This window comes from Astyanax mexicanus, chromosome 14, assembly GCF_023375975.1.
Source record: "Astyanax mexicanus isolate ESR-SI-001 chromosome 14, AstMex3_surface, whole genome shotgun sequence".
Lineage (NCBI taxonomy): Eukaryota > Metazoa > Chordata > Actinopteri > Characiformes > Acestrorhamphidae > Astyanax > Astyanax mexicanus.
Window position 1 is genome coordinate 14,456,280 of NC_064421.1, and position 24,251 is coordinate 14,480,530.

At 35.2% G+C, this 24,251-nt stretch overlaps 3 protein-coding genes across 3 annotated transcripts; 2 read left to right on the forward strand and 1 right to left on the reverse strand.

Moving 5' to 3' along the window:
- Nucleotides 1–684: 684 nt before the first annotated feature.
- si:ch1073-416d2.4 (coiled-coil domain-containing protein 42 homolog) lies at nucleotides 685–5,929 on the forward strand. Its single transcript, XM_007257380.4, has 9 exons — nucleotides 685–1,003; nucleotides 2,336–2,390; nucleotides 2,628–2,804; nucleotides 3,516–3,673; nucleotides 3,761–3,843; nucleotides 4,131–4,303; nucleotides 4,717–4,827; nucleotides 5,461–5,577; nucleotides 5,680–5,929. The coding sequence occupies exons 1-9, from the start codon at nucleotides 897–899 to the stop codon at nucleotides 5,881–5,883; spliced, it is 1,185 nt and encodes a 394-aa protein (XP_007257442.3). The 5' UTR covers nucleotides 685–896; the 3' UTR covers nucleotides 5,884–5,929.
- A 1,580-nt stretch (nucleotides 5,930–7,509) lies between these two features.
- On the forward strand, nucleotides 7,510–15,574 carry LOC103042941 (ubiquitin thioesterase OTUB2). The gene is made up of 6 exons (XM_007257379.4): nucleotides 7,510–7,805; nucleotides 9,502–9,582; nucleotides 10,299–10,417; nucleotides 10,505–10,589; nucleotides 11,700–11,891; nucleotides 12,193–15,574. Exons 2-6 carry the CDS (start codon nucleotides 9,502–9,504, stop codon nucleotides 12,397–12,399), a joined length of 684 nt encoding a protein of 227 aa, XP_007257441.3. The 5' UTR covers nucleotides 7,510–7,805; the 3' UTR covers nucleotides 12,400–15,574.
- On the reverse strand, nucleotides 11,149–23,857 carry ddx24 (DEAD (Asp-Glu-Ala-Asp) box helicase 24). Its single transcript, XM_007257378.4, has 9 exons — nucleotides 23,746–23,857; nucleotides 17,486–18,325; nucleotides 16,756–17,202; nucleotides 16,523–16,676; nucleotides 14,674–15,186; nucleotides 14,506–14,581; nucleotides 13,646–13,834; nucleotides 13,105–13,234; nucleotides 11,149–12,816 (listed from the first exon to the last, which is right to left on the reverse strand). The coding sequence occupies exons 2-9, from the start codon at nucleotides 18,312–18,314 to the stop codon at nucleotides 12,581–12,583; spliced, it is 2,574 nt and encodes an 857-aa protein (XP_007257440.2). The 5' UTR covers nucleotides 18,315–18,325; nucleotides 23,746–23,857; the 3' UTR covers nucleotides 11,149–12,580.
- Nucleotides 23,858–24,251: the final 394 nt, after the last annotated feature.

Consider the following 24,251-nt stretch of genomic DNA (forward strand, 5'->3'; position numbering starts at 1 on the left):
AATCTGTTGTTTAATTTACCAAATTATTTGCTTAATGTAATTGTCTATTCCCTTGCAATTTTTTAAAACATAAAATTCATTCTCTGAACTTAATTAATTATTCCATTAATTAAAAAAAAAATCCCCTGTACCTGTTTATATTGTCATAGTCTGTTTCTCCAATTTAACTATCCTTTGGTTTAACATTCATTCCCATATTTAACTATCCTTTGTTTTATCTGGTCCCTCAATGTTTTAAATCTGTCCTCCTAATTTAGTTAATTATTTTCTCAATTTAACAATCTGTTCCCTTCATTTGGGTAATACTTTTCAAAAGTTCACAGTCTGTTCCTTCAATTTACCAAATCATTTGCCAATATAATTGTCCATTATAGCAATATATTTATTAAATTTTTAAAGACCATTTTCTCTATTTAATGTATTATTCCTTTAGTTGAATAACTTTAAGTGTCCCCTGTATCAGTTTATATTGTCACTGAACCGTTTTGTCAATGTAACTATACTTCAGTTTATTAAATATTAATTGTTTAAGAAGGATTTTGTTTAATTTATTTAATGATTATTAAACTGATGGGATGTTTTGTGTTATTTTCAGGGATTATGCAGCAGGGGGACTGGTGGTTCTTAACTGAGCCCCTTGTCGCCCCCTGTAGGACCCTCGCTCACACTATGCTGAAAAACGCGCGGGCCGGAAAGTTGCCAAGGGCAACCGAGAGGGGCTTGGAGTGCGTGGCTGTGTGTGTGAGCCGCGGTTACCGGGTAACGGGAACACAGAGCGGAAGGAGCGGGTCGGAGCCGCGGCTGCTGCTGGAGGAGCTGCTGGAGGGTAAATGTGAGAAATCCCGCCGCTTTCTCCTTCTGATTAACACTCGGAGAGCGCAGCCCGGGCTCTGAGCATGGCCGCGGGGTCTCTGCCTGCGCTGAGCCCGGAGGACCCGCGCCTGCAGCTCCGAGTGGAGAACAGGTGGAGGAATATTTTTGTGACGCAGGCGGAGGACGTCAGGTACGACTGCACGCGCATGCGCGAAAACGTCCTAAGATCTAAGGGCTAAAAACGAGTAAATAAATATTTTACAATATTGCTTAAAGCTTATTTTGATTCGATACGAAATTATGTTTTATTTTTTGAAAGGGTAAACAGTTGCACATTTAAAAAATGTATTTCTGTATAAATATGATCTTATAATCTATCATGTAGTAATATATTGGATAATTTTCTTCAATAAATAAACTACCAAGTATAGAATTTTTGCCTCATTTGTTTAACTGGGTTCTTTTTATATACTTTTATGTGTGAAAATCTAACAAAAAAGTCACCTCCAAAAAAAGGTCACACACTCTAATTTTTGTTGGATTGCCTCTAGCTTTGGAATGCATTCGTTGTGACATTGTTTCACATGCTTCTGCAATGTCCAGTGTCGCATTAATTTTTCACCAAGATCTTGCATTCATGATGGTAGAGTCTGACCACAGCGCAAAATCTTCTCCAGCACATCCCAAAGATTCTCAATGAGGTTAAGATCTGGACTCTGTGGTGAACAATCCATGTGTGAAAGTAATAATCTCATGCTTCCTGAACCACTCTTTCACAATTAGAGCCCCATGAATTCTGGCATTGTCATCTTGGAATATGTCTGTGCCATCAGTGAAAAAAAAATCCATTGAGGTAGTCAGCTGACCTCATTCTTTCAGCACATACTGTTGCTGAACCTAGACCTGACCAACTGCAGCATCAACCCCACATCATTTGCTTAGTTAAATCCAGATTGACTTTTTTTAAGGCAGTGTATTTGTGAGTGGCAAAAGTATGTGAAATGTATCACGGCATGGACAAAGGAGATTTCTATGGACATCCAAGAGTTGTTGAAGCTTATCATGCTAAAGGTTACAACACCCTCACCAGATTTTGTCCATTAACTGAATCTCAAGAGAAGCTGGGTCATGCAGCAAGACAACGACACTGTATAAAGCGACTGTATAAAAAGTATTGGATAGAGCACCTAAGTATTGGATGGAGCGCTTCTATTAATAATATTGAATGGGGCTTTAAACCTTTCTATCCCACATCTGGCATAAGGCATTGTGCCAATAGGTTCATGTTTATGTGCTCCAGAGACTCTTATTATATAGGCAGTACTTGTCCTCAAAGACTAGATAAGCTTTGTAAGCAATATTTCAGCTAGCAAATTTACTGGAAGTCAATAGAAGATATTGTATTTTGTTGTAACACTGCTATTGGTCCTTTTCGTGCAACTCTAGTGAATTTCAGCGCTGCCTTTTAACAACCACAGGAATGCATGTGGCTGATTTGCATAAATGTTTTTTTCCCCTGTAGCCTTCATGACAAAGAGCAGGAGGAGAATGTCAATCACATTCCTGTCATAACAGAGGTAAATATATTTCCATTGAACTAAATTGTTTTTTAATATGTCCTTTAAATAACATAATGACTCCAGTGATCTTTGTGCACTTTTTATTTTTGTGGTAAAGTTCTGATATATCTGAATGACATTTTTAAGTTATATAAATTTAGAACTACAGACCTCTTACAGATGGTGATTAAAAGGTGGTTAAAAGTGTTTGTATATATACACTAATTGTTAGGGCTGTTGTCAATCATTCTGCAGTCATCCAGCAGGATATTGGACACGGGTGTCAACACTCTTCAGAGGACTCTATTGCTGAAGAAGCAGCTGAAGGTTGATGAGGTGAACACAGAGTTAAAACAGAAACAACTGGAGTTTCGAGCTCGAATGCAGATTCTGGAGAAGAGGAGGGCAGAACTTCTGTTAAAACAGCAAGAAGTGGGTATACCAGTTAAAGATTTCTGTTACCCTCTATAATGAGGAAATAGTTTGCTGTTGAACTATTAATGGTAATTGGATACCTTGTTCAGTGACGCATAAATGTAACAACACTGTTCTAGTGAAATTCCATACTATTGATTTCTGTGTTCTGATTTCTTGGATTAGACTAAGATCTAGAAGTCTGATTAAAAATTCTGATCAACTGAGCTGAACTTTACCATAGTAATCATATTTCTCAGTCCATGTATACTCTTAAACAGAGTATTCACAGATTTCTCAGATGTACAGGAGTGAAAACAGACTGAGATGGTGGACAATCAAACACAATCAAAATGTAATTGAAACGGAAGGATTTAAATAATCTTCATCATCTAGCTGATGTATGTTCATATTGCAGCTCAATGTGTAAAAAAAAGAGGAGCATTTGGGTTTTAAATAATGTTCACATCACGTTTTATTCTGTAAGTTTATTGACTGTTTGCAAAGCAAAAATCCAATTATTGTCTGACTCATGTAAACACACATTGTTTTCTATTATTTGATTAAGTTCATTTACACATGTTGATTGGATTACTGACAAAGACTGATTCTACAATAATCAGAATATGAAGTTCATGTAAACTAAGACACTATCAGGAAAACTAACATTTAGATCAAGTTGAATTTTTCATTGTTATTTTGAGTCCTGTATAATCTTTTCTCTTTCAGACAAAAGACAGGGCCGTAAAATTTGAGAAGTTTGTAGAAGAAAATGAGGTGAAACGACGTCGTGCTTTGAAGAAATATCAAGTAGAGAGAAAACAAAATGAGCAGAAGGAGAAAGAGAAATCAGAACTATGTGTACATTTCGATCAGCTTCAGATCAGGTAAGATTTTTGTGAGAAAAGAGAGTTTTTAATAAACTGTCAAATATAATAACAGTACATGTTTAATTGTTATTTATTTATCCACAGGCATCAATATCTTAAACAAAGGGTTGAAAAATATAAGATGTATGAAGAGTATCTGAGGAAGATTCTAGACTTACTTCCAGAGAGTAAGAGAAAACTTTTATTTTTTCACAAATTATAATATGAAATTTACTAAGTATAAGTATAAACACCTAAATTATTGATTTGGATCAATATTTAGTACTGGTCAAACGTTTGGAGCTCTCAGAGGTGATTGACTTTTTTGTTCACTATATAACTCCATATGTGTTCCTCCATAGTTCTGATGTCTACAATATTAATCTACAAAGGAAACAAAACTACTTGATTGGGAAGGTTTATTCAAACTTTAGACTGGTACTGTGTGTCATTAGCTTCTCCTGTACATGTGCAGATTATCTAGAGTATGGATCTGACTCGTTGGCGATGCCCATCATCAGACGGCATGAGACTCTGTCCATCACCCAGCAGACCCTGGTACAGCACCTGACTGGTTTATCAGAGGAACTTGAACAGGGCCAGCGCAACCTTGACTCACTCAAACAGGAGCACAACACAAGCAAACTGGTATGCTGCATAAATATCATATCAGAGTTGTGCACTATAATTCTTCATAAATATTTCAACACCATATAACTATTAAATTTGGTACACAAATACTACACATACTGTGCCATGTAGTGCAAAACGTCCTCTCACATGTTATATGATGTGACAATAGACCTTATAAGTTTGTAGATGGTGGCATGTTGTTAAACCCATATTTGGCACTTTGGATCTGACCCTGATTTTCAGTGGCAGAAATAAATCATTTTTTTTCTTATCTTCTGCTTCATTATTTTGAAAACAGTATTTATTTCTTCTACTAAAATCAACGTTAGACCTGATATAAATATGGATATAATAAGAACTACAGAGCAAAGCACAACGTCTGTGGTCTATAAGTTCAAACTATCTGCACTTATTTTTTGTTCTGACAGATGATCAACAAGGAGATGTCAGAACTGCAGACGCAGTGGGACCAAATCAAAGAGAAGAATAAACAACTGGAAATGACCTTGCAGATTCACCAGGGCCAGAACCGAGACCAGGTCTGATTTTGGACAGGTTTTTGAGCTGAAGCGATCCTTCACTGTAGACTAATTCATTGTGCATATTAGGTAACTCAAAATGGGCGCTGGATGAAATTAATATTAGGCACTGAATCATTTACTGTAGTTACTGAATAAGTATTCATAGATAATTAATAATCCATAGTAGATATTAAAATAAATCACACTGAATACAGAATAATTTACAGTAGACCATAGAAGATACTGGATAGTTTATAGTGGATAAAAAATAATGCATAGTATGCTGTGAATAAACCATAGTGTATACTGAAAAAAATCCCATAGTGGGTACTAAATAATTATCCAGTTTTACTGAATATTTATTTTAGCAAATATTGAATAATTCATAGTAGATACTGAATATTTTAATTTAATATACTAAATAACTTGGTTAAAATGTGTGAGGAATTCTGCCCCTCTAGACAATGTCTATTAACCTTAGGCCAATGTGTGGCTGCTCCAGAGTGTCTCACTCTATTGGCTTTTCTGTAGAGATTATGCAATATGTGTTTGTCAGCAGTGATTTCAGTGGAATTTTCTAATTTAAAGGGGATCCTGGATACTTTTAGACATACAGGGACTCAGCAATGTTGTTTATGTTTTTGTGATTAGGCTGAGGAGATTGGCAGTCTAATGATAGCAGTGAAAAATCTTGGGCAGCAATGCCATCTGCAACACTATGGATCATTAGATGATATGAAAATGCTGACCATGATGGATATGATAATGGTAATTATTCATATTTTAAAAAAATGTTTGTGTCCTACAGAGGTATAACACAATAAAGTGTATATTCATGTTTAACTCTAAGGCTTGTGGTGATTTCTACAGGAGTTCATTCTGGATAAGGCAGATTTAGAGAGAAGAGCAATGAGACTGACAGATTCTGGTTCAGAGATCACAAAGAGGAGTGCGGAGAGAAGGAGGACTGGATCAGCCCTGAAAACAAACAACTCCAGCAAAGTCCATCTGAAGAGTACCAGCAAGACCAGTGGAGGGAGTAAACTGCTCAGTTCATCCAAAACAATGCAATAAGAGATGTGATGTTCATTTGGATTAAATATAGATTGGAAGACGTTGACATGTGGAACTGTGTGCATTTTAACATACAATATTATCTAAAACAAATATGGGGTAAAACCTTTCATTTGAAACATTTAAAATTGGAAATCGGATAGACTGGGATTCAATTTCTCAAGATCACTGGATACTATACAGTCACATGCAACATTACTTACATGCTCTTAGTCGGAGTAACAGACTTGAATTATGATACACAGGTGGGCAGATTTGGGGCCAGCAGTCTTTCCCAAGGACTCTTGTTGATGTAGTGTGGTGTGCTTACCCAGCTGGGGTATTGAACCCTGGTCAACCATGTGTAAGGCGGTGTTAGACACTGCCCTACACCAATTACTTATAAAATTTAATTGACAGGAGATTCTATTTACCTCACTAATGCTCTAATCCAGAATAACATACATTAGAATCATGTTACACTAGTATAGCCTGAAATTATGGGTTTGGATCTAAACATCACACAAATGAGGTAAGAGGCTGATGTTGCACAGTAGTCCTGTGTTAGATGGTTTGATTGGTAGTACAATATTTAGAACACCACACATAACTGGACTTGTTGCTGAGGCAATGGATTTTTTTTTTCAGAAAGAAAAAAACAACATAGAAATTCAGGGGTCAACAAAAAGAAAAAAAAAAGTCACATTTTACCCTTGGGGTGATAAAAGTCAAGCCTAGTAGCAGAGAGTCATATATGTGTAATATATTAGATAGAATTTCTTCAAATCAAAACACTAAAGAAAAATACATAATTTTTAGTACAAGTTTACATAATGAGACAGTGATTGAATAATTTATTTAATTCAGTTTTTTTTTACTGTGTATAATCCAGTCTGACTAACTGAATAATGGAAATAAAATAGTGTTTATATTTGACCATTCTAGAAATAACGTTAAAAAGTTATAAACGTTTATTTATTTTTATACTAAACAATTTAATGATTTTCTCAAAACAGAACAGTACCATATGTTTCAGTGCCGAATTCATAATTTTTAAAACCTTTTAAATTTGTGTTAAAAACCATATAACTTGCTATGACTGTCCACTCAGCTCACGGTAGCAGTAATGCTAGCGCCTTTACTGCCTAAACATATTAACTGGAGATTTTTTCTTTGCTTAAAAAAAAAACGTAATTCTACTTTCCAAAATTCAATTAATATCCTGAATAAGAAGTTAGACTAAGTCATATTTTAGACTAAGTCATTATTTTGAGATACTAAGTTATTATTTTGAGATGCTATCTCATTATTTTGAGATACTAAGTCATTAATTTAAAATATGTAGTCATTATTTTGAGATACTAAGTCATTATTTTGAGATAGTAAGTTATTATTTTGAGATAGTAAGTCATTATTTTGAGATAGTAAGTTATTATTTTGAGTTAGCAAGTCATTATTTTAATATACTTTTTCCATTTTTTTGAGATACCAAATGTGTTTACTTTTGAGGACATTTTTTTTTTTATTATTTTCCTTTTTCCAGTGAAGCCTTTTCATAACATTACATAGCTGTATATAGCATAGCTGTTAGCCCATTTACCCCTTTCATTTGCACTCGCTCGCTCGCTTGCTTAGCGGTCATTGTCTGATATTACGGCTGAGAAAGAAAGCTCTGTTTAAATGCCCCTCTGTCTCTTTAAACGGAAGACACGTGGTTGCTCCAAACATCCGGTATCCGCGACTACAATTCTTACTTTCATGTGTAAATTTTCTAGAACGCAGCTCGCGCCGCTTCAAAGGGTATGTAAATGTAAACAGTTGCTTTGGGTCGTCGCGTGGCGGGAGACTGGACGCTTCGAAATGTTTTGTCTGAACCAAACTGAAAACACAGACCTGCGTTTAGCCCACTAGCGCAGCTCACAACGCCGAGGACAGCAAACAAGGTGGGTAATTCTGTGTGTTTACAGCTGACCTGTACAGTTACGGTATTTTACAGATGTCAGTAACAGGAATGTGTAATATATGAGTTAAGTTTTAATATACAGCACCGCGGTCTCGCTATCAGCACTTATAAAACGCTCCGTCGCACTATATATCTACACCAAAATTTTGAGTGCGCGTCTAAACCGTCTGTTACGGTGTCCGCGTGCACAGCGGAGCTGTGAGAGAAGCTGCTCGCGCTTCTTGTGCTGTTTTACAGATCAATAGACATAATTTATCCAGCTCTAATAATCAAATGAACTCCAGAAGGACACCTAAAGCTACCTGTGTGAAAAACGTTAGACTTGCAGACCTTTTCTTTATTAAAAAATAAAATCCACTATATTCTGAACATTACGTTACGTATAGACCACAACATTTAACTTCTTAAAATAAAAGAAAAAAAAAGAAAATGAAGGCGTTTCAGATGACAACACTGATGTCTTGAAAAACACTCTCCATACTATTAATCATGGTTCATTTCAAATTATATTACTGTGGGGATTTAGTGTAATGGGATTACAAAATTTAAAAACAAAAATGTCTGTCTGGTTGTATATAACGTTAGACCAGAAATTTGACTCCTGTTAAATAAGAAAATTAACCCTCCTGTCGTTCGGGTCAAATCTGACCCATTTACAACTTAAAACACTCAAATATTGTGTTTTACATCTGATTGCCTCAAGGCCTTATGATATCCTCCACACTATGCACTTAAACACATAAAAGTGATGATCACCTCTTTCATTAAATTTTGAGGGTATTATTCAACCTTGTTACACCTGTGGTGTTCCCGGTCAAAAGTGACCGCCATAGGAAATGAATGGGTAAGACAGAAAATATCCCCATACACACCACCCCAATTCACTCACACACTCATCTCATGTAGATGACATCAAGTTCAGCTTCCAACTCTTTTCACCAGAGTTCATTGAGGGAATTATACCAGAGATGCAAACGGGGAAGTGAGTGTTTGGGGACACCTGGAGGGAAATCGACCTGGTAGACTTCCAAGCCTACATAGTTCTGTTGATTTAAGCAGGAGTATATCTCCCATACAATGAGGCTACAAAAAGGGAAAAACAGGATAAAGGTCTGGGCACCAAGTGATGCTAGGAGCAGCTATGCCTGGAATATGCAGGTATACATGGGAAAACCCATGTAAGCTCTGTGCCCATAGAGACAACAAAACAAGCCTGGGGTGCTGCAAATATGATGCCTATGTTTGCAAAGCCCACTCTGACCTGAGTGTCACATGCCACTCAAGTGCATGAATTCACACACACACACACACACACACACACACACACACACACACACACACACACACACAACTTCATGTTGAGTTTTGTCTTTGGTTTTTAATTTATTATTTTTGAAATTTTGCATTTTGAAAATGTAACACTGTTACAGGTAGTTGTGTAGCTGGTGTATATTTTTTGGTTAGAGCTGGTTAAATTGTGTTTATTGAGCTGTATTGACTTTCTATTTGTATTGACACACTCCAAATTTCAGTGTAGATAGCGTGACCGAGTGTCTAAGTGTTGTTTAGTTATGGTATTTTACAGTCAATAACACAGATGTAAAAACGTTAAATTAAGGTTCAGGTGGCCTGGATTTAAAAATGAATATGAACAGTTGACTCCCCCTCTGTTGCAGATGGAGGAGTCCAGATTAGTCTCAAACAAAGAGGCACTTTCAGCTGAAATACTGGAACCGTCCGAGGAAACAAAATACCAGGTATGCTATTTATATAATGCTAATTATCATTTGACCCATGGTATCAAAACATACATGATCACAGATTAAGGTAAAATCTGCTCTAGTTAAACAATGTAAAGAGCTATTAATCCCTCATTTCACTGTAAGTTACAGACAGTATGATCTACAGTGGTCTAAGGTGGTTGAAAGTACAAAAAGGCTTAAATTTTCCCAACACTAGTAAGAAAGCTGGCTAACATGTCCCATGCTGGTCAAAATCTAAGACAGTCAACAATTCTAAGCCTTGAGTAGCTTTACCCCAGCAGGAGTATGATCTAGATTAAAACTTTTTTTGACTACTTTAAGGTGTTCTTTATGCTTAATAGCAATTATACTGGAGTATTTTATGTTGTAAATGTTATTTCTGGTCTTCGTTTTGTTGAAACAAACAGCAAATATGCATTTTTGTTATGCTGTTAAACTTGCTAACAGGCTTATTTAGCATTGTCAAGCTTGGTCACACTGGTCTGGCCTGATCAGGAGGATGATAGCATAAACATTCCCTGTATATGCTGGTCAGAAGCTGAAATGACCGGTCAGTTGAAGCTGGCCTTGCAGTCTGTATTAATTAATGAGTCAATTATTATTATTATTTTTTTTGTAGCAGGGATCATTTTATGTTTGTTAGAACTGATAAGGTTTAGAAAGGACAAAGTCCACATTAAGGGCAATGATTTTTGTTTTCCTTCCGGTAGGACTTTTGTCAACAGTTTGGATTCATTCGCAGAGTAAAAGGAGATGGAAATTGTTTTTACAGAGCTCTGTGCTTCAGACTTGTAGAAACATTGATGCATAATGGAAGTTCTGTAAGGAGGTAATTGTTTCTCTGCATTTTCTGACTCATCTGATTAACCAGGGCACTCATGTTGCTTTGCATCTAAAATGTACTCTGTATTTTAAGAATTAAGGATCAACTCATACGAAGCAATGAAGACCTCGTAAGAGCAGGGGTAGAAGAAGGTGAATTTAAAGAGCTCATCGGCACAGTAAGTACATTTTTTCCCCTACCCAATTCTGCATGACAAAGTGAACATAGATTGGCATGCCAAAAGTGATGGGAGAGACATTTACATGGTCTATCCCAGTAACTGTTGTGCTTCTGTCATGTTCAGTAGAAACTAAAGTAAGCAGCCCTGATCTTTGATCTCATATTTGCGTACAAGGGATTCTGCAATAAATATGGATGTGATTCTTACATGGACAGTTCTATCATTACCACTCACTGCAATGTCCAATGTGGGTGGTAATGCCTTCTTTGACATTACTAATAAAAATGACACTGAGGTATAAGGAATGTTACATGCCTCACTGCACAGCTTCAGAAATGTCCTATCCACTATCAGGCCTTACTTGGTCATTCACATTACCTTGCTATAAGCAAGCTGGCTAGTCTTCAACTTCACTTGTTTTATAAAGCCTTTTAACTTATACAGGTGTGGGCATTTACAAGCTGTCCCCTGAGGTAAAACTACAATTTACATACTGTTATCTCATGGCTTTTGGCATGTCATATGTATTTAATAGTGTCAACCAATTCAAAAAATATAAACAGGTGCACAGGTACTTTATTAAAAACAATGTGTATACACACGGTACTTTAAGGCAGTTCTTCGGGTGCCACCAAATCAAATTAAAATCAAGTCATGATATGTTGACTAAGGAGCACAGATTGCAAAATTAATTCAGTGGAAATGCATAAGTATTACAAATATTTTTGACACAGTTTGAATTAATGCATTTCCTCTGAATTCATTCTGAACGAAGGTGGTCTATTTGACAGACATTTGTACCCATTTAACACTAGATTTCTCCTTTTAAAATTGAGCTTTTTAATAATGAACATTTAAGTATAATTGGAAAAAATTACATTATTTTCTATTTGTGGTGTTAATCACTTAAATTGTTTTAATTACAAAACTATTCTGTGATGATCATTAAAATGTTATTTTTGGTAGAGAGAGAAAGAATTTAGAGCTTTACTGTAGGAAATTAACACTAGCTCCATGTTCCACCTTTAACAACCTGGAAAGGAAATGTGTGCATGTTTTTTATGTTGACAGCAGAAGTATTAACTAAATGTTTGGCTCTGTTTTAAGTTTCTCAGGGTCCTAGATCAGCTTGAAGCAGATGACTGTGAAGAGACTCTTCTGGGGTTTTTCAATGATCACACTACCTCAGACAGCATGGTGAAGTATTTGAGACTCCTCACCTCCGCACACTTGCAGAACCATGCAGATTTCTTCCAACACTTTTTGGAAGCCCCTAACCTTAAAGCTTATTGTACTCAGGTCAGTATTTATTTTATCATGTATTAAAGCCAGAGTCACCAATCTTAAAGAGCTGTAGTGGCTGCCGGTTTTAATTCCAAGCAAGCAGAAGCACATCCTTTACGAGGAAGCCAGTTTAAAGGCTGAGATTAGGTGATAGAACAGATGGAATCAGGTATGTTTGATTGGAATTAAAACCCGCACCTCCACCCATTTATTGTGGATAAGATGTGAGACCCATGTTATAAAGAGCATGCATAGAAGCCAGGTCTTTCCATGCTTTGCAGCACTGACCTGTACAGTTACTCTTTTGATTTCTTAGGAAGTAGAAGCCATGGCGATGGAGTGTGACCATGTGGAAATTCTGGCTTTGTCTGAGGCACTGGACATTAGTTTGTGTATCATATCTATGGACAGCAGTGATGGCCACCTTGTGTACCACACCATTCCAGAGGGGTCTGAATGTTCCATATACCTTCTCTACAAGACCTCTCACTATGACATTCTCTATAAGCATAGAGAGCACTGAAAATAGGGCTTGGACCACCACCACTTCGGTAAAAAAAATAAATAAATTAGATACACAAAACAGTTTTCAAAACAGTAGGAAAATTGTTTGCTTAATGGCATTTTCTATACACAGGACAAAAACTTTCTTTGACATTTTTACACAAATCCCATATATCCAATTCTGTTTAATATTCCAAATGTTACAGTTTACGCTTTTGCTGCTGTTTTTGTTTACGCTGTTGATTGGTCAAACTGCTTAATGCTGTTTCACTGGCCAGGGGTAACTCTGGCAGCTGCAGCCTGCCCATCTGAGTCGGGTATTTTGTCTGCATGTGGGGTTTGAAGACTGGTTGGCTGAGCAGGTGCTTCAGGTGTTTCTTCATGCCTTTCACTAGCTTCTGTTGGTCCCGGTCCTCTCTCTCATCTCTTCCACCTCCTGTAAGTGAAATAATGAATTAACTTACTTCTTGAAAATAATTATAGAAGCTCATGCATATGCCATCTTATTTAACCTGACAACATAGAATGTTCTGGGGACCCATGCTCATGCATGAATTTACCCTACTTTTAAAACACTTTTACTTTTAAATTAAGAACATAAGATTCTTTTATGTAGCTAACAGATTTTCTCAAGAAAAAAAATATACATAGTGTGGTGTTCCTGGAACAAGAATAATAAAAATAAATAATAATAATAATAATAATAATAATGAGTAATACAAACCCATAAGCAAATCATCATCTACGTCTATATCCATTTCCTCTGCTGCTTGCCTCAACCATGAATTGTGCTGCTTTGCTCGGCTGTTGTGGTATTCAATTTTCTCAATGCCCCTGGCTACGTTAACCCGTTCCTGTTAAATTAATCAATCACATCAAATTAATGCGGAGAGAAAAAAAAACACATTTCAATGGGTCAGTTTCTCTGACAGGAATTACACCTAATTGTGGAGTATATTTTCCTTTCAGTAGAAAACCTACATTCAAAATACTGGGTAGTCTAAGGACCAATCACGTTTCTTTCCTTCCCTTTCCCCTTGAAACAGAATTAAGCCCTTTTCTTGTTGCTTGTGCCACCATCTTGCAAGTGCTTCTCAACCCTCTGTTTTCAGTGTGCCTAAAAAAACTGTTTTAAGGGCTATTTGCCTCTAACACTGCCCCTTTAGCCTAAGGCGTGAAATAGGATTTGGCCTTAAACTAGGCTTAATCACACTCTGAGAAACTGCCCACAATGCATAATTTACAGAAATACAAATTTCCCATACCTTAATTGCAGCCATGCATTTGTTCTGAATAGGAAACACTGGAAGATCCTCGTCTTTCCCCAGAGTCTTGTAGATCTTCTTAAAGTTGATCATATCATCTGGCCCAATCAGAAGCAAACTGAGACCCTCTTTAGCAGCACGAGCTGTACGTCCACTACGATGGACGTAAGTCTCAGATGTCCGTGGAACCTATTTATAACAAAAACAAACCTATAAAGTAATCTATTCATTTAAATAACAAAACATATATGGCTGTGTTCACATTACCAGGCTGAAGTGATTTAAATCTGACCTTTTGCCTTAATGTGAAACAGGTAAGATTTTTTTTTCAAGGCTGATTGGACATGCCAAATACAAAACATAAAAAATCAGATTTGATACACATCTGCGTTGTAACATCTGCATGCAACACAACTTTAAAGAGTCAGATCCAAATTCATGGGACTCCAAACTTGTGGTCAAATTATTGTTTCAAAAAACATTTAAAAATCACTAACAAAATCTGATACCCTCATATAATTTGCAGCATTTGGCTCTTTAATGTGCAAAAAAAAATTGTTATATTGTTCTGGCTACAGCACATCAAGGGTGCTGTAATAAGGGAACTTATTTGTAAACCTGATGACCTGCTGTGTGTTTTATGAACTCCTATTCATATTTGAACCAGTGACTATTAATCTAATTTATAATGCCTCTACAAAGACAACGTACATAAATAATATGTGCATGCGTGCTGTTTTAGGGATAAATTCTATACATTTATTAATGTAGACCACAACAATAGACAAATATAATCTGAGCAAAAAATCTGATTTGATTAGCGACTGGTAATGTGAACAACATCTGTGAAAAAATAATACCTGATAGTGAAGGACATGCTGAACATCTGGAATGTCAAGCCCTCGAGCAGCAACATCCGTGGTAAGGAGGACACAACTGGTGAAAGATCAGAAAGCACAGCTGAAAAGCAAATATTTAAATGGGACAGTACAATGTGATATACATACAACTGCTTACGCTTCCTTTACCTCTCCCTCTCTGCAAATCTCTCCAGATTTTTCAGCCTCTGTTTCTGGTGCATGTTGGCATGCAGTGGTAGTGGGTTGCAGTCCAAAATAGTCAACAGCGACGTAAGCCTCTTTATGCAGTCAATGCTGTTGGCAAACACCATTGTGCGGCCAGGGTACTGCAGAAGAAAGTAGTAGAGATAGAAATCTTTCTCTTCCTTCTCACAGTGGATTTTGGTCTCAGTCAGCGTCTCTACTGTGGCCTCCTTGCGGCTGAGATCGATGATTTTAGGCTTGTTTTTGATTCCCACTTTTTCCATGAGGAGCTCCAGCTTGCTGCGCTGCTCCAGCTGTTTTCCTTTCTTCCGTGCCAGGCGGGAAGGTAAACTGTGGACCATAGTCAGCGTGGCGGAGAACACAAAGGTCTGCCTCTTTGGGTTGAACTGGGATGTGCTGAGCATTTCCAGCAATTTCTCAAGCTCAGCAAAATGGCCTTTCTCCACCATGCGGTCAGCTTCATCAATGACCAGACACCTGAGCAAGTCAACAGGGACCATGTTAGGGATCAATATCAACATAATGTGCCTTTTGTGTCCATAGAACATGTTTTTCATTTCATACAAACATGTAACAAGATGGGTCAAGATTTATTATGTATGAACAAATTAGTATTAATAAAAAATAATGTAATTTTATTTCTTTGATGTGGGGGTGGTTTTAAGTTTGTCGTCTTGTCAGTGTGTTGCAGTGCTGGTTATGTTGAATGATTTATTTAAAATTCTCTTTTTATTCTTTTTTTGTAATTTTCATAAAAAATAATCAAGGTATTTAAACTTGTTACAGAGGTCTCTGTCCATCATGTCTTCCAGGGAACACCCTGCCCCTTTAATAAAGTAAACTTTGTCATCAGTAACATCACAAACTTCTTACTGTTTTATTTTAAGGACTGAAGACACACTACGTCAGGGGTCACCAACCTTTTTGAACCTGAGAGCTACTTCTTGGGCACCAATTAATGCGAAGGGCTACCAGTTTGATACACACTCATGAAATTACAACTTTTCTCAATTTACCTTTAATTATATGTTATTATTAATAATTAATGACATTCATCTATGTGAAGACACAGATATCAATATGCAACACTATTTTTATAAATCTCTGCAATTGTTTACATTTTATATTATATTATATTTTAATTTAATATTACATATTATATTACATTATATTGTATAATAATATATAAACTATAGGCTATCTCTAAGCTAATATTAATCTAATATAATCTAAAATTACACCAATGCAACTGTGATTTAAAAAAAAAAAAAGAATAGCAACAAAAATGCTATTTTTAGACCAGGTCTGCGGGCTACTCATAAGGTCCTTGCGGGCTACCTGGTGCCCGCGGGCACCATGTTGGTGACCCCTGCACTACGTGTTCAACAATTAATAATATTAATATTCCTTATTGTCTTCATATCTGAAGTTAAGCTTAAGCTGTCCACTTTATTGTGATAAAATATCAGAATAAAGTACATTGATATATAACATAACTGAAGTTATATATTATAAAAGTTATATATATATATATATAATTAAAATATATATTTGATACAGAATCATGTTACCATGAACAGTTTAAAATGTTTGCAACTCTAGGTCATGCCATGGCAGGGCGGATACATACATGACAGGACATAAAAAGTGATTAGGATGGAGAAATATGTTTCTCTGTAGTCTCGAGTCTTATAAATATAAGTCAAAAGAATTAAGGCATAGAATTCTGATAATTCTGATAAACAGAAAAAAGTCCAATAGAAAAAAAAATGCACACAACATACATTAAATATCAACAGTGTCACAGCATTACCTGAGCTGCCTCAGATTACGCAAATGAGGGTGCCTGTCCTGAATCATCTCCCACAGACGACCTGGTGTTGCTATTACAATCTCCGGTCTGCGCTTTAACACCCGGTCTTGTTTCTGTGGTGCCATGCCTCCCACAAGAATAGCAGTTTTTATACCTGTTTAAAGACATTACCATGAGTGCAGTTCTGATACAATCAATCAGTCACTCTGAACAATCATATTAACAATACTGACCTGTGAACTGTGCCACAGCATCAATGTGATGCTGGACTTGAACTGCTAATTCTCTAGTAGGAGTGAGAACAAGTCCAAGCAGAGGCCTTTTCTCGCTGTCTTGTTTCTCCGTCCCCTTTGTTTCAATGTCCAATACACCTTCATCATTAGTTGCCAAGCCATCGTCTCGACTCTGCTGTTCTTCTTCATCATCATCTTCCTCCTCACCAGCCATCTCCTCTCCATCTTCTGCTGCCTCCAATATTATCCCCTCATCTTCATCTTTTTTACCATCCTCCTGTGCTATGGAGTCTGTTTCAATGTCTGGCATCTCCTCATCTGCCTGGTCTAATCCAGACTCTGTGCTCTTCCCAGTGGATAAACCTGCATTCTTAGCATGGACAGATTTCTTCCACTCTAATATCCTGTGAATCATTGGAATTCCAAATGACAATGTCTTCCCACTTCCTGCAGAGTAATGACAATAAGTTTACATGAATGGAAATGTTTCAATAAAAGGAAAAGACAGTCTATGACCTGGCCATTCCCTGTCCAGAAAACCAACTCTTTATGTCAGGGTTTAGTCACAGACGGTATAATGTATGTGCCCATTAAAATTATATGGTAAAAAAATGTATAGTAATTAACTGAGCATCCAACAGCCCAATGGAAAGTACAGAACTGGTCACTATGCTTTAAAAACAATGCAGTTTAAAAATCAAGAACTGCTCACATTACAAGATAAATTTACCTGTTTCTGCTGCACCCAGAATATCCATATGATCTCGAATGGCAGGAGGAAGAGCAAGAGCTTGAATTGGTGTCGGTGCAGAGAATCCAAGTTTACTTAGTGCCTTTAAAACAAGTTCAGGTACAAACAGGTCTTTCCATGCAGATACGTCTGAATCCTGAGCTGCTGAGTTTGAGAGGGCAGCATCTGTCCAGTTCTTGCCTTTTCTTTTAGACTTGCCAACAGGGTTCACTTGGGCATCAGTTTCAATCACTTGTGAAGACGACATGGCTTGTTCTGTGGCGGATTTCTGTTTCTTTGTTTTCTTCTTTTTTCCAGACGTCAATATTGTAACTGAACAACTTCCTTCAGATTGTTCTTGTGTTTGATCTTCTCCTTCTTTGGTCAGATTGGACAAACCTTCTGAAGTGTCTTGACTCTCTATACCCGCTACTGTGTTCCCCTTGGTTTTCTTCTTTTTCTTTTTCCGCTTTTTAGCTGGTTTCTCTACAATATCCAGTTTTTCAACATCATCATCATCATCAGATGACTGCTCTGCAAATTCTTCATTCAAAAGTCCTTCTTCATCCTCTATTTCTCTGGCTGTTCTCTTGTTGCTCTTTCTTTTCTTTTTCCCTACAGACTCCTGTAGCAACTTGGACACAGCAACTGTCTTATTAGATTCAACCAATGAATAATCTGTCAGTTCTTCGAAGACAACGACTTCTCCCATGGCCTCATCAGCAAAAATGCTGGGATCTATCTTAACAGTCTTCCATTGGCCCTTTACAAGGATCCCTCTTTTTTTGCCAGATCCAGGCCGCTTCTTTGACAACATTTTGGTCTTCATCTTTATTTTATCTGCAAAAGAAGAGAGATACCAATTAAGGCGAGATGTAACCTGTAATACATATGATATAAATCAGTAGACTAGCTTGAAATCCTGGTCCTGGAGTACCGGAGAACTACTGGTAGTGTTTTAACGCTTCAGCATCTCAGTAAGAACTTTGTTGAAAAGTTTATTAGTTTTATCTGGTGTGCTGGGATCTGGGGTGGGCATTTTGCACATACAGGATTAGGAAACCACTGTTAATTTTACAAACTTGTTTAGAAACTCAAAATGTTTTAGCAGTATAAATGTATGTATCTATATTACACTGTAAAGTATGGGAGACTTAGTTAAGTGCAAGCAGTCATATGGAAAAAATATGGAATTTGTATCCTACAGGTGCATAAGATGAATTAACATAATATGGAAATTATTTTATAAGCAGAGGCTCCATCTGTAAATTGGCTCTCCACACTTCCAATGCACCTGTGCTCATGTGACTAATGATGATCAGATATAAGAGCAGCAAACTGACCCCAGCCAAGTTTCACAAAAGCCTCACAGCAGTAACATCATCTTTAACAATAGAGTGTCTTTCTTGGGATTCTTTAACATTCAACAAGATTTTTTTATTTATGCTTTGGGGAAACCTATTTTGCATCCTTTCACAATGAAAAATATATCTAAATGTAGAATAAATGTGTAATGAGTTTAGTACTTTCTTTCGTATGATTTTACAAAATAAACTGAACTGTAAAGTCAGCAGCAACATGCCATGCTTCACTTCGGTGTTAAAAAAATAAATTACAAAAATATATAGAAATACAAGATAATATTGAAATTATAACAGTATCAGTCGATGATGTTTTTTTTATCTTCTTCCTTTTTTAATAATTAATCATCGGCATTGGCGGCTTGGCCAATATTTTAAACTAAAAGTTACAGCTGTATTTATTGTATGCTGGAAAAGGACTCAGCAGCACTACTACAATTGGCTGACACTGGCCACGCTAATACAAAACACATTGATTTAAGCATTTTTATTTATTTTTATTAGTTTGAACATATCTTTAATCAGGGATTTAAATAGGGGTTAATAAATGAGAAATGAGAAACCTTTTATTTTATTATTTTTATATTAGTTGTTGGTTGAAAGCTAAAATGTAAGGCAAATAAATGATACATTTGTTTCTAAAGTTACACCAGGCTGTGTCTCTGTGTAAGTTATAAATGTGTACATTGGCAATATATAAGTGTAATATCGGATAACAGCATTGGCCCAGAATTCCCACATCGGTGCATCTTAAATAATACCCTGCGGTCACACCATCTGCACATTAAAAACACTTGGTCAATTTAAAGTCTTATTAAAGAAATACTGTAGGATTTTAAATTAATGGGATGGAAAATGTGGACAATTTGACTGTATATAGACCAGAGTTTGGTGGCATATCACACCACTAAATTTGTAAAGATCTCATTTTCATGTATTCAAGGTATTTGTTTCAAGTGTTTCAAGAGTAATGGGAGGCTAAATTTAGGAAAAGTGTCCATTTGGTTTAGCAGGAACCCGAATTTGGAGTCCAATAAAACCAGCAAATCAAACCGTTATTAAATGACACTATGAAATCACTGAAGAACCTTTTTCATCCTATTAAGAACATAAATATCAAGTGATATTACTGCATTTTGGAGTAATGGTATGCCAATCTTAGGACAAATGTCTGTTTGGTTGTGTATATACCAGACTTTGGAGGCCTCTCAAACAGGAAGAAAGGGACATTAAACTTAGAAAAATGCCTATTTGGTTTAGCATAGACCAGATTTTGGAGTTCAAACTTGTGTCTTTAATAGTATATAAATGGTTCTTCAATGATTTTCTGCTCTCCTTAAGGGGCTCCAAAATCTGGTTCATGCTAGAATGAATATACACTTTTTTGTACTACATGATGTCCCATTAACTCCAAAATGCTACAATAATATAACTTGTGCTTATGTCATTAATAGTATGTAAAGGTTTATAAGGATTTCATGGTGCCATTTGATACGTTTGATTTGCTGGTTTAATATGACTCCAAACTCTAGACTATATATAACGAAATATACATCTGCCATTCCATTAATTCTAATTCTTACAGTATCATTATTTGAAACACAGTGAAACTATTACTACAGTGAATGTGTTGATGATGCATCATGACAAACCTTTAATTATGTTTTACATACAACCAAATATGCATTTTCCCCTAATTGGGTGATTCTCACGAAATCAGACTAATGAGGTGGCATTAAGGAGTGTGATGAACAGGTAAATGCTATCAATTTGGGAAACACTGGTTTATAAACATCTCATCAAAGGCTATATTGGAAGTGATTAAAAGTAGACATTGTGATATTTTAAATTATGTATTTTTTATAATTTAGTGTGAAATTCTCAGTACCGCAACGCGTCCATTGCTGAATCTCGGCTCTTCAATTACACAATTTTAATATTTAAAATAAATAAATAATAAAAAACTTAAATGTATCTCATAAAGTAAATTGTTACAGTCAATAAAAATGTATTACTTGGAATTCATTGGTAAAAGAAAAGAAAATATTTAGAAAAATAACTTTGGTCAGAACCAATGTTCTCAGCCTCCGCAACAATTTTCAAGCACCATTTAAGACCACAAGGAACAGAAAAAAAACAGCCATTTTGAGAGGGGGGACACCTTTTAGTATGACACCCAAGATGGCTACCAGGTAAGCACCTAATTTTATACCTCTCCAGATAAATGTTAAAAACTTGGTTGTCAGCGAGCATACACAACTTTTTGTTTCTCATTACCGAAACAGCTAGTTTTTAATGTTTAAAAAAATGAAAATGTTATTGTGTTTTGGGAATTTTTAAGGTTTTTAAAGTCTAAATACAAAAAGCTAGCAAAAGTTTAGCCAGGCATCATGGTGGCCCCACAGAGATCAAAGAAGGTTAAGGTCCCTCATACTCCGCAACAGCCTTCTCATACACCGCAACAATTTAAGGCCTGTTGCGGTAGAGAGATTCACTGTTGCGGTAAAGAGAAATTAATGTTTTAAGTGACATGAACTTATATATATATATATATATATATATATATATATATATATATTGTTTCATAAAAAAGCCTTTATTTACTTATAATAAACAATATATAAAACAATACATGATGCAATTTCAGATAAAAAACAGATTTATGTAGCAGGGCAGTGACACCCATATAACTTCCGCATAAGATATAAAAATAATATATAAAAATAATAATAATAATAATAATATATATATATATATATATAATATATATAATTTTCATATATATAATATATACATTTCATGAAACAACTTTTATTGTTATAAACTGTTAATAAAGGTTGTTTCATGAAATTTATTTTTATAAACTTTTATTGTTATAAACTGTTTATATGTATATATATATATATATATATATATATATATATATATATATATATATATATATATATATATATACACATTTTATGAAACAACCTTTATTAACAGTTTATAACAATAAAAGTTGTTTCATGAAATGTATATATTATATATATGAAATTTATATATATACACACATATATACATTTCATTAAACAACTTTCTTTAATTTTATCTTTAATTTTAATTTAGTTGCACATTGATGTTTACATTTTTCATGAGATTAATGCTTAATACAAAGATGTTTAATGAGATGTTGAATTGCTTGTTTCATACTTAAATATTTAATTTCAATTTAGTTGTACATTGATGTTTATATCTGTCATGAAATTAATACTTAATAAAAAAGTTGTTTTATGAGATGTTGAATTACTTATTTTGTATTTAAACATTCCATTTCAATTTAGTTATACAGTGATGTTTAAAGTTTTAAGGAATTTATGTCTAATGAGGTATGTTGAAATTTGTTTTATTAAAATACACAGTTCAAAATAGGATATTTTCACAGCTTGAGTCTTACTGAGAATAATTTTCAACAGCAAATACCACATTTTGTTCAATATTACTACTCCATACAAAACTCAAGAAGTACATCATTAGAATTTGTTATTTATTCACAGCATTCACACTCTGTGTTTGTTGTGTAAAGTGTTATTGTTAATTAAGTAGGAATCCTTGTAATGACTCTCTTTACCGAAACATTGACTCTCTTTACCGAAACACCATTCTCTTTACCGCAACACATATTTATTTACTAATTATTTTACTGTTATAAAACAAATTCTAGTTTATAATGGTATTTGGATAAATTGTATTTCTTCATAGGTCATCTGTACTAAATAAGAAATTATACATGTAATTTTTCAGTTAAATATCCTGAAAAGACAGGACATGAATCATGAAATCTGTTGCGGTAATGAGACAAATCATAAAATAAAAAAAAATGGGAAACTTATAAATATAATATTTTCTGGGTTATATACACATATGAGCACAACTGTTAATAATATCTATTTAAAAAGTAACAAATGTGTAACTTTTAAACCATATCTGTTCTGTGTTATCATGTTGCGGTACTGAGAATGTGTGTGCTCTGACTGACTAAAATGGTGCAAAATATACAGAAAAAAATTATAAAATTAAAAAAAAAAAGTATTTCTAAAAAGTTCAGACCCTAGTCTTGCATAACAAAAAGAAATTTTATATTTAAATGCCTTTTGAAATTTTTCAAGTGTGAACCCTTTTAAATCTGTTTTTCGTGAGAATCACCCAATTGTGCCATTCTAGTACTCCAAATTCCTACGGTTATATAATTTGAAATTAAACGTTAATAGTACGAATATTTTTAAGAGTGTTTGTCAAGACATCAGTTGTGTCATTTGATAACTTGATTTTTTTCCCTTTATAATAAGATTATAAATTGTCGTATACTGTAACGTTACATAACCTGGCTCTACATTTCCAAAATGTTACACTGGTGTATATTTGTTGGCTAGAACTGGTTACAACAAGCTTGTTGAGCTGTAAAAGTCGTTTTCTTTTTATTTGCAGCTTCTTCCCCTTAATACCACCTTCTAAAATTTCTGTTTTATAAATGTAGGGTTTTTTTCATTACTCTAGTTAGCTAAGCTAGCCAACATAGCTAACTAACCTAACTAATGCACGAGTTAACGCAAATGCAGCTGTTCAGTATCAGAAACACACATGGCTAGCTTATCCCAACAGGTCTTTCTGGCTAAACTAAAGGTTAATTACCGAAGTTAACAGAAATATACGGTGTTCAGTGTCAAATAATGATAAATATTAGACTTAAAAACTAATTTAACTCAAAAACAGACAGCCTTGTTTGAGAGACTCGTGTTTGCCAACGTGGTATTAGTGCTTAAACACAGCCTGCTGTAAATATGATCTTCTTTACTGCATTAAACACAAGAGGGAACATTAAAATTTCTAATGATAAGCTTAAGAGAGAATTGTACTCACAGTATTAATCCTCTCCTCCTGTTTAATACGCTGCTCGTGTCCAAGCACAGCTCCTCACACACATGCCCAACACGCGGACGCAGCCATTACACCAGTGACGACAAAACAGGGTTGCCAGATATTGCTAACCCACTACATTTAAAGTAGAACTGAAATCCCCCTTTTCCAGATTTATGGTTTTCTATTGAACAGTGTTTCTTTTAAACATGGTAAAAAGACAAATTGTATCAGTAGAAATAAATTCGGATTATATCAATTACTTAAGCCCTCAGATAACCTCACTGTAAGATTACGATAACTTGAAGGAGATTTTGAATAAATTAATAAATAAAAGTCAACAACCTAAACTTTCCTGCCATAAATTGGCCTACTCTCATATTTCTTTCAGTTCTTAAAGCGCAATGCTGTGTAACAGTAAATCAAGGTTGCCAAATTTTATTTAAATAACTTTTTTCCCCCTAATTAAACACAATCCATTTCTACATAATAATGGCAGCGTATTTGTG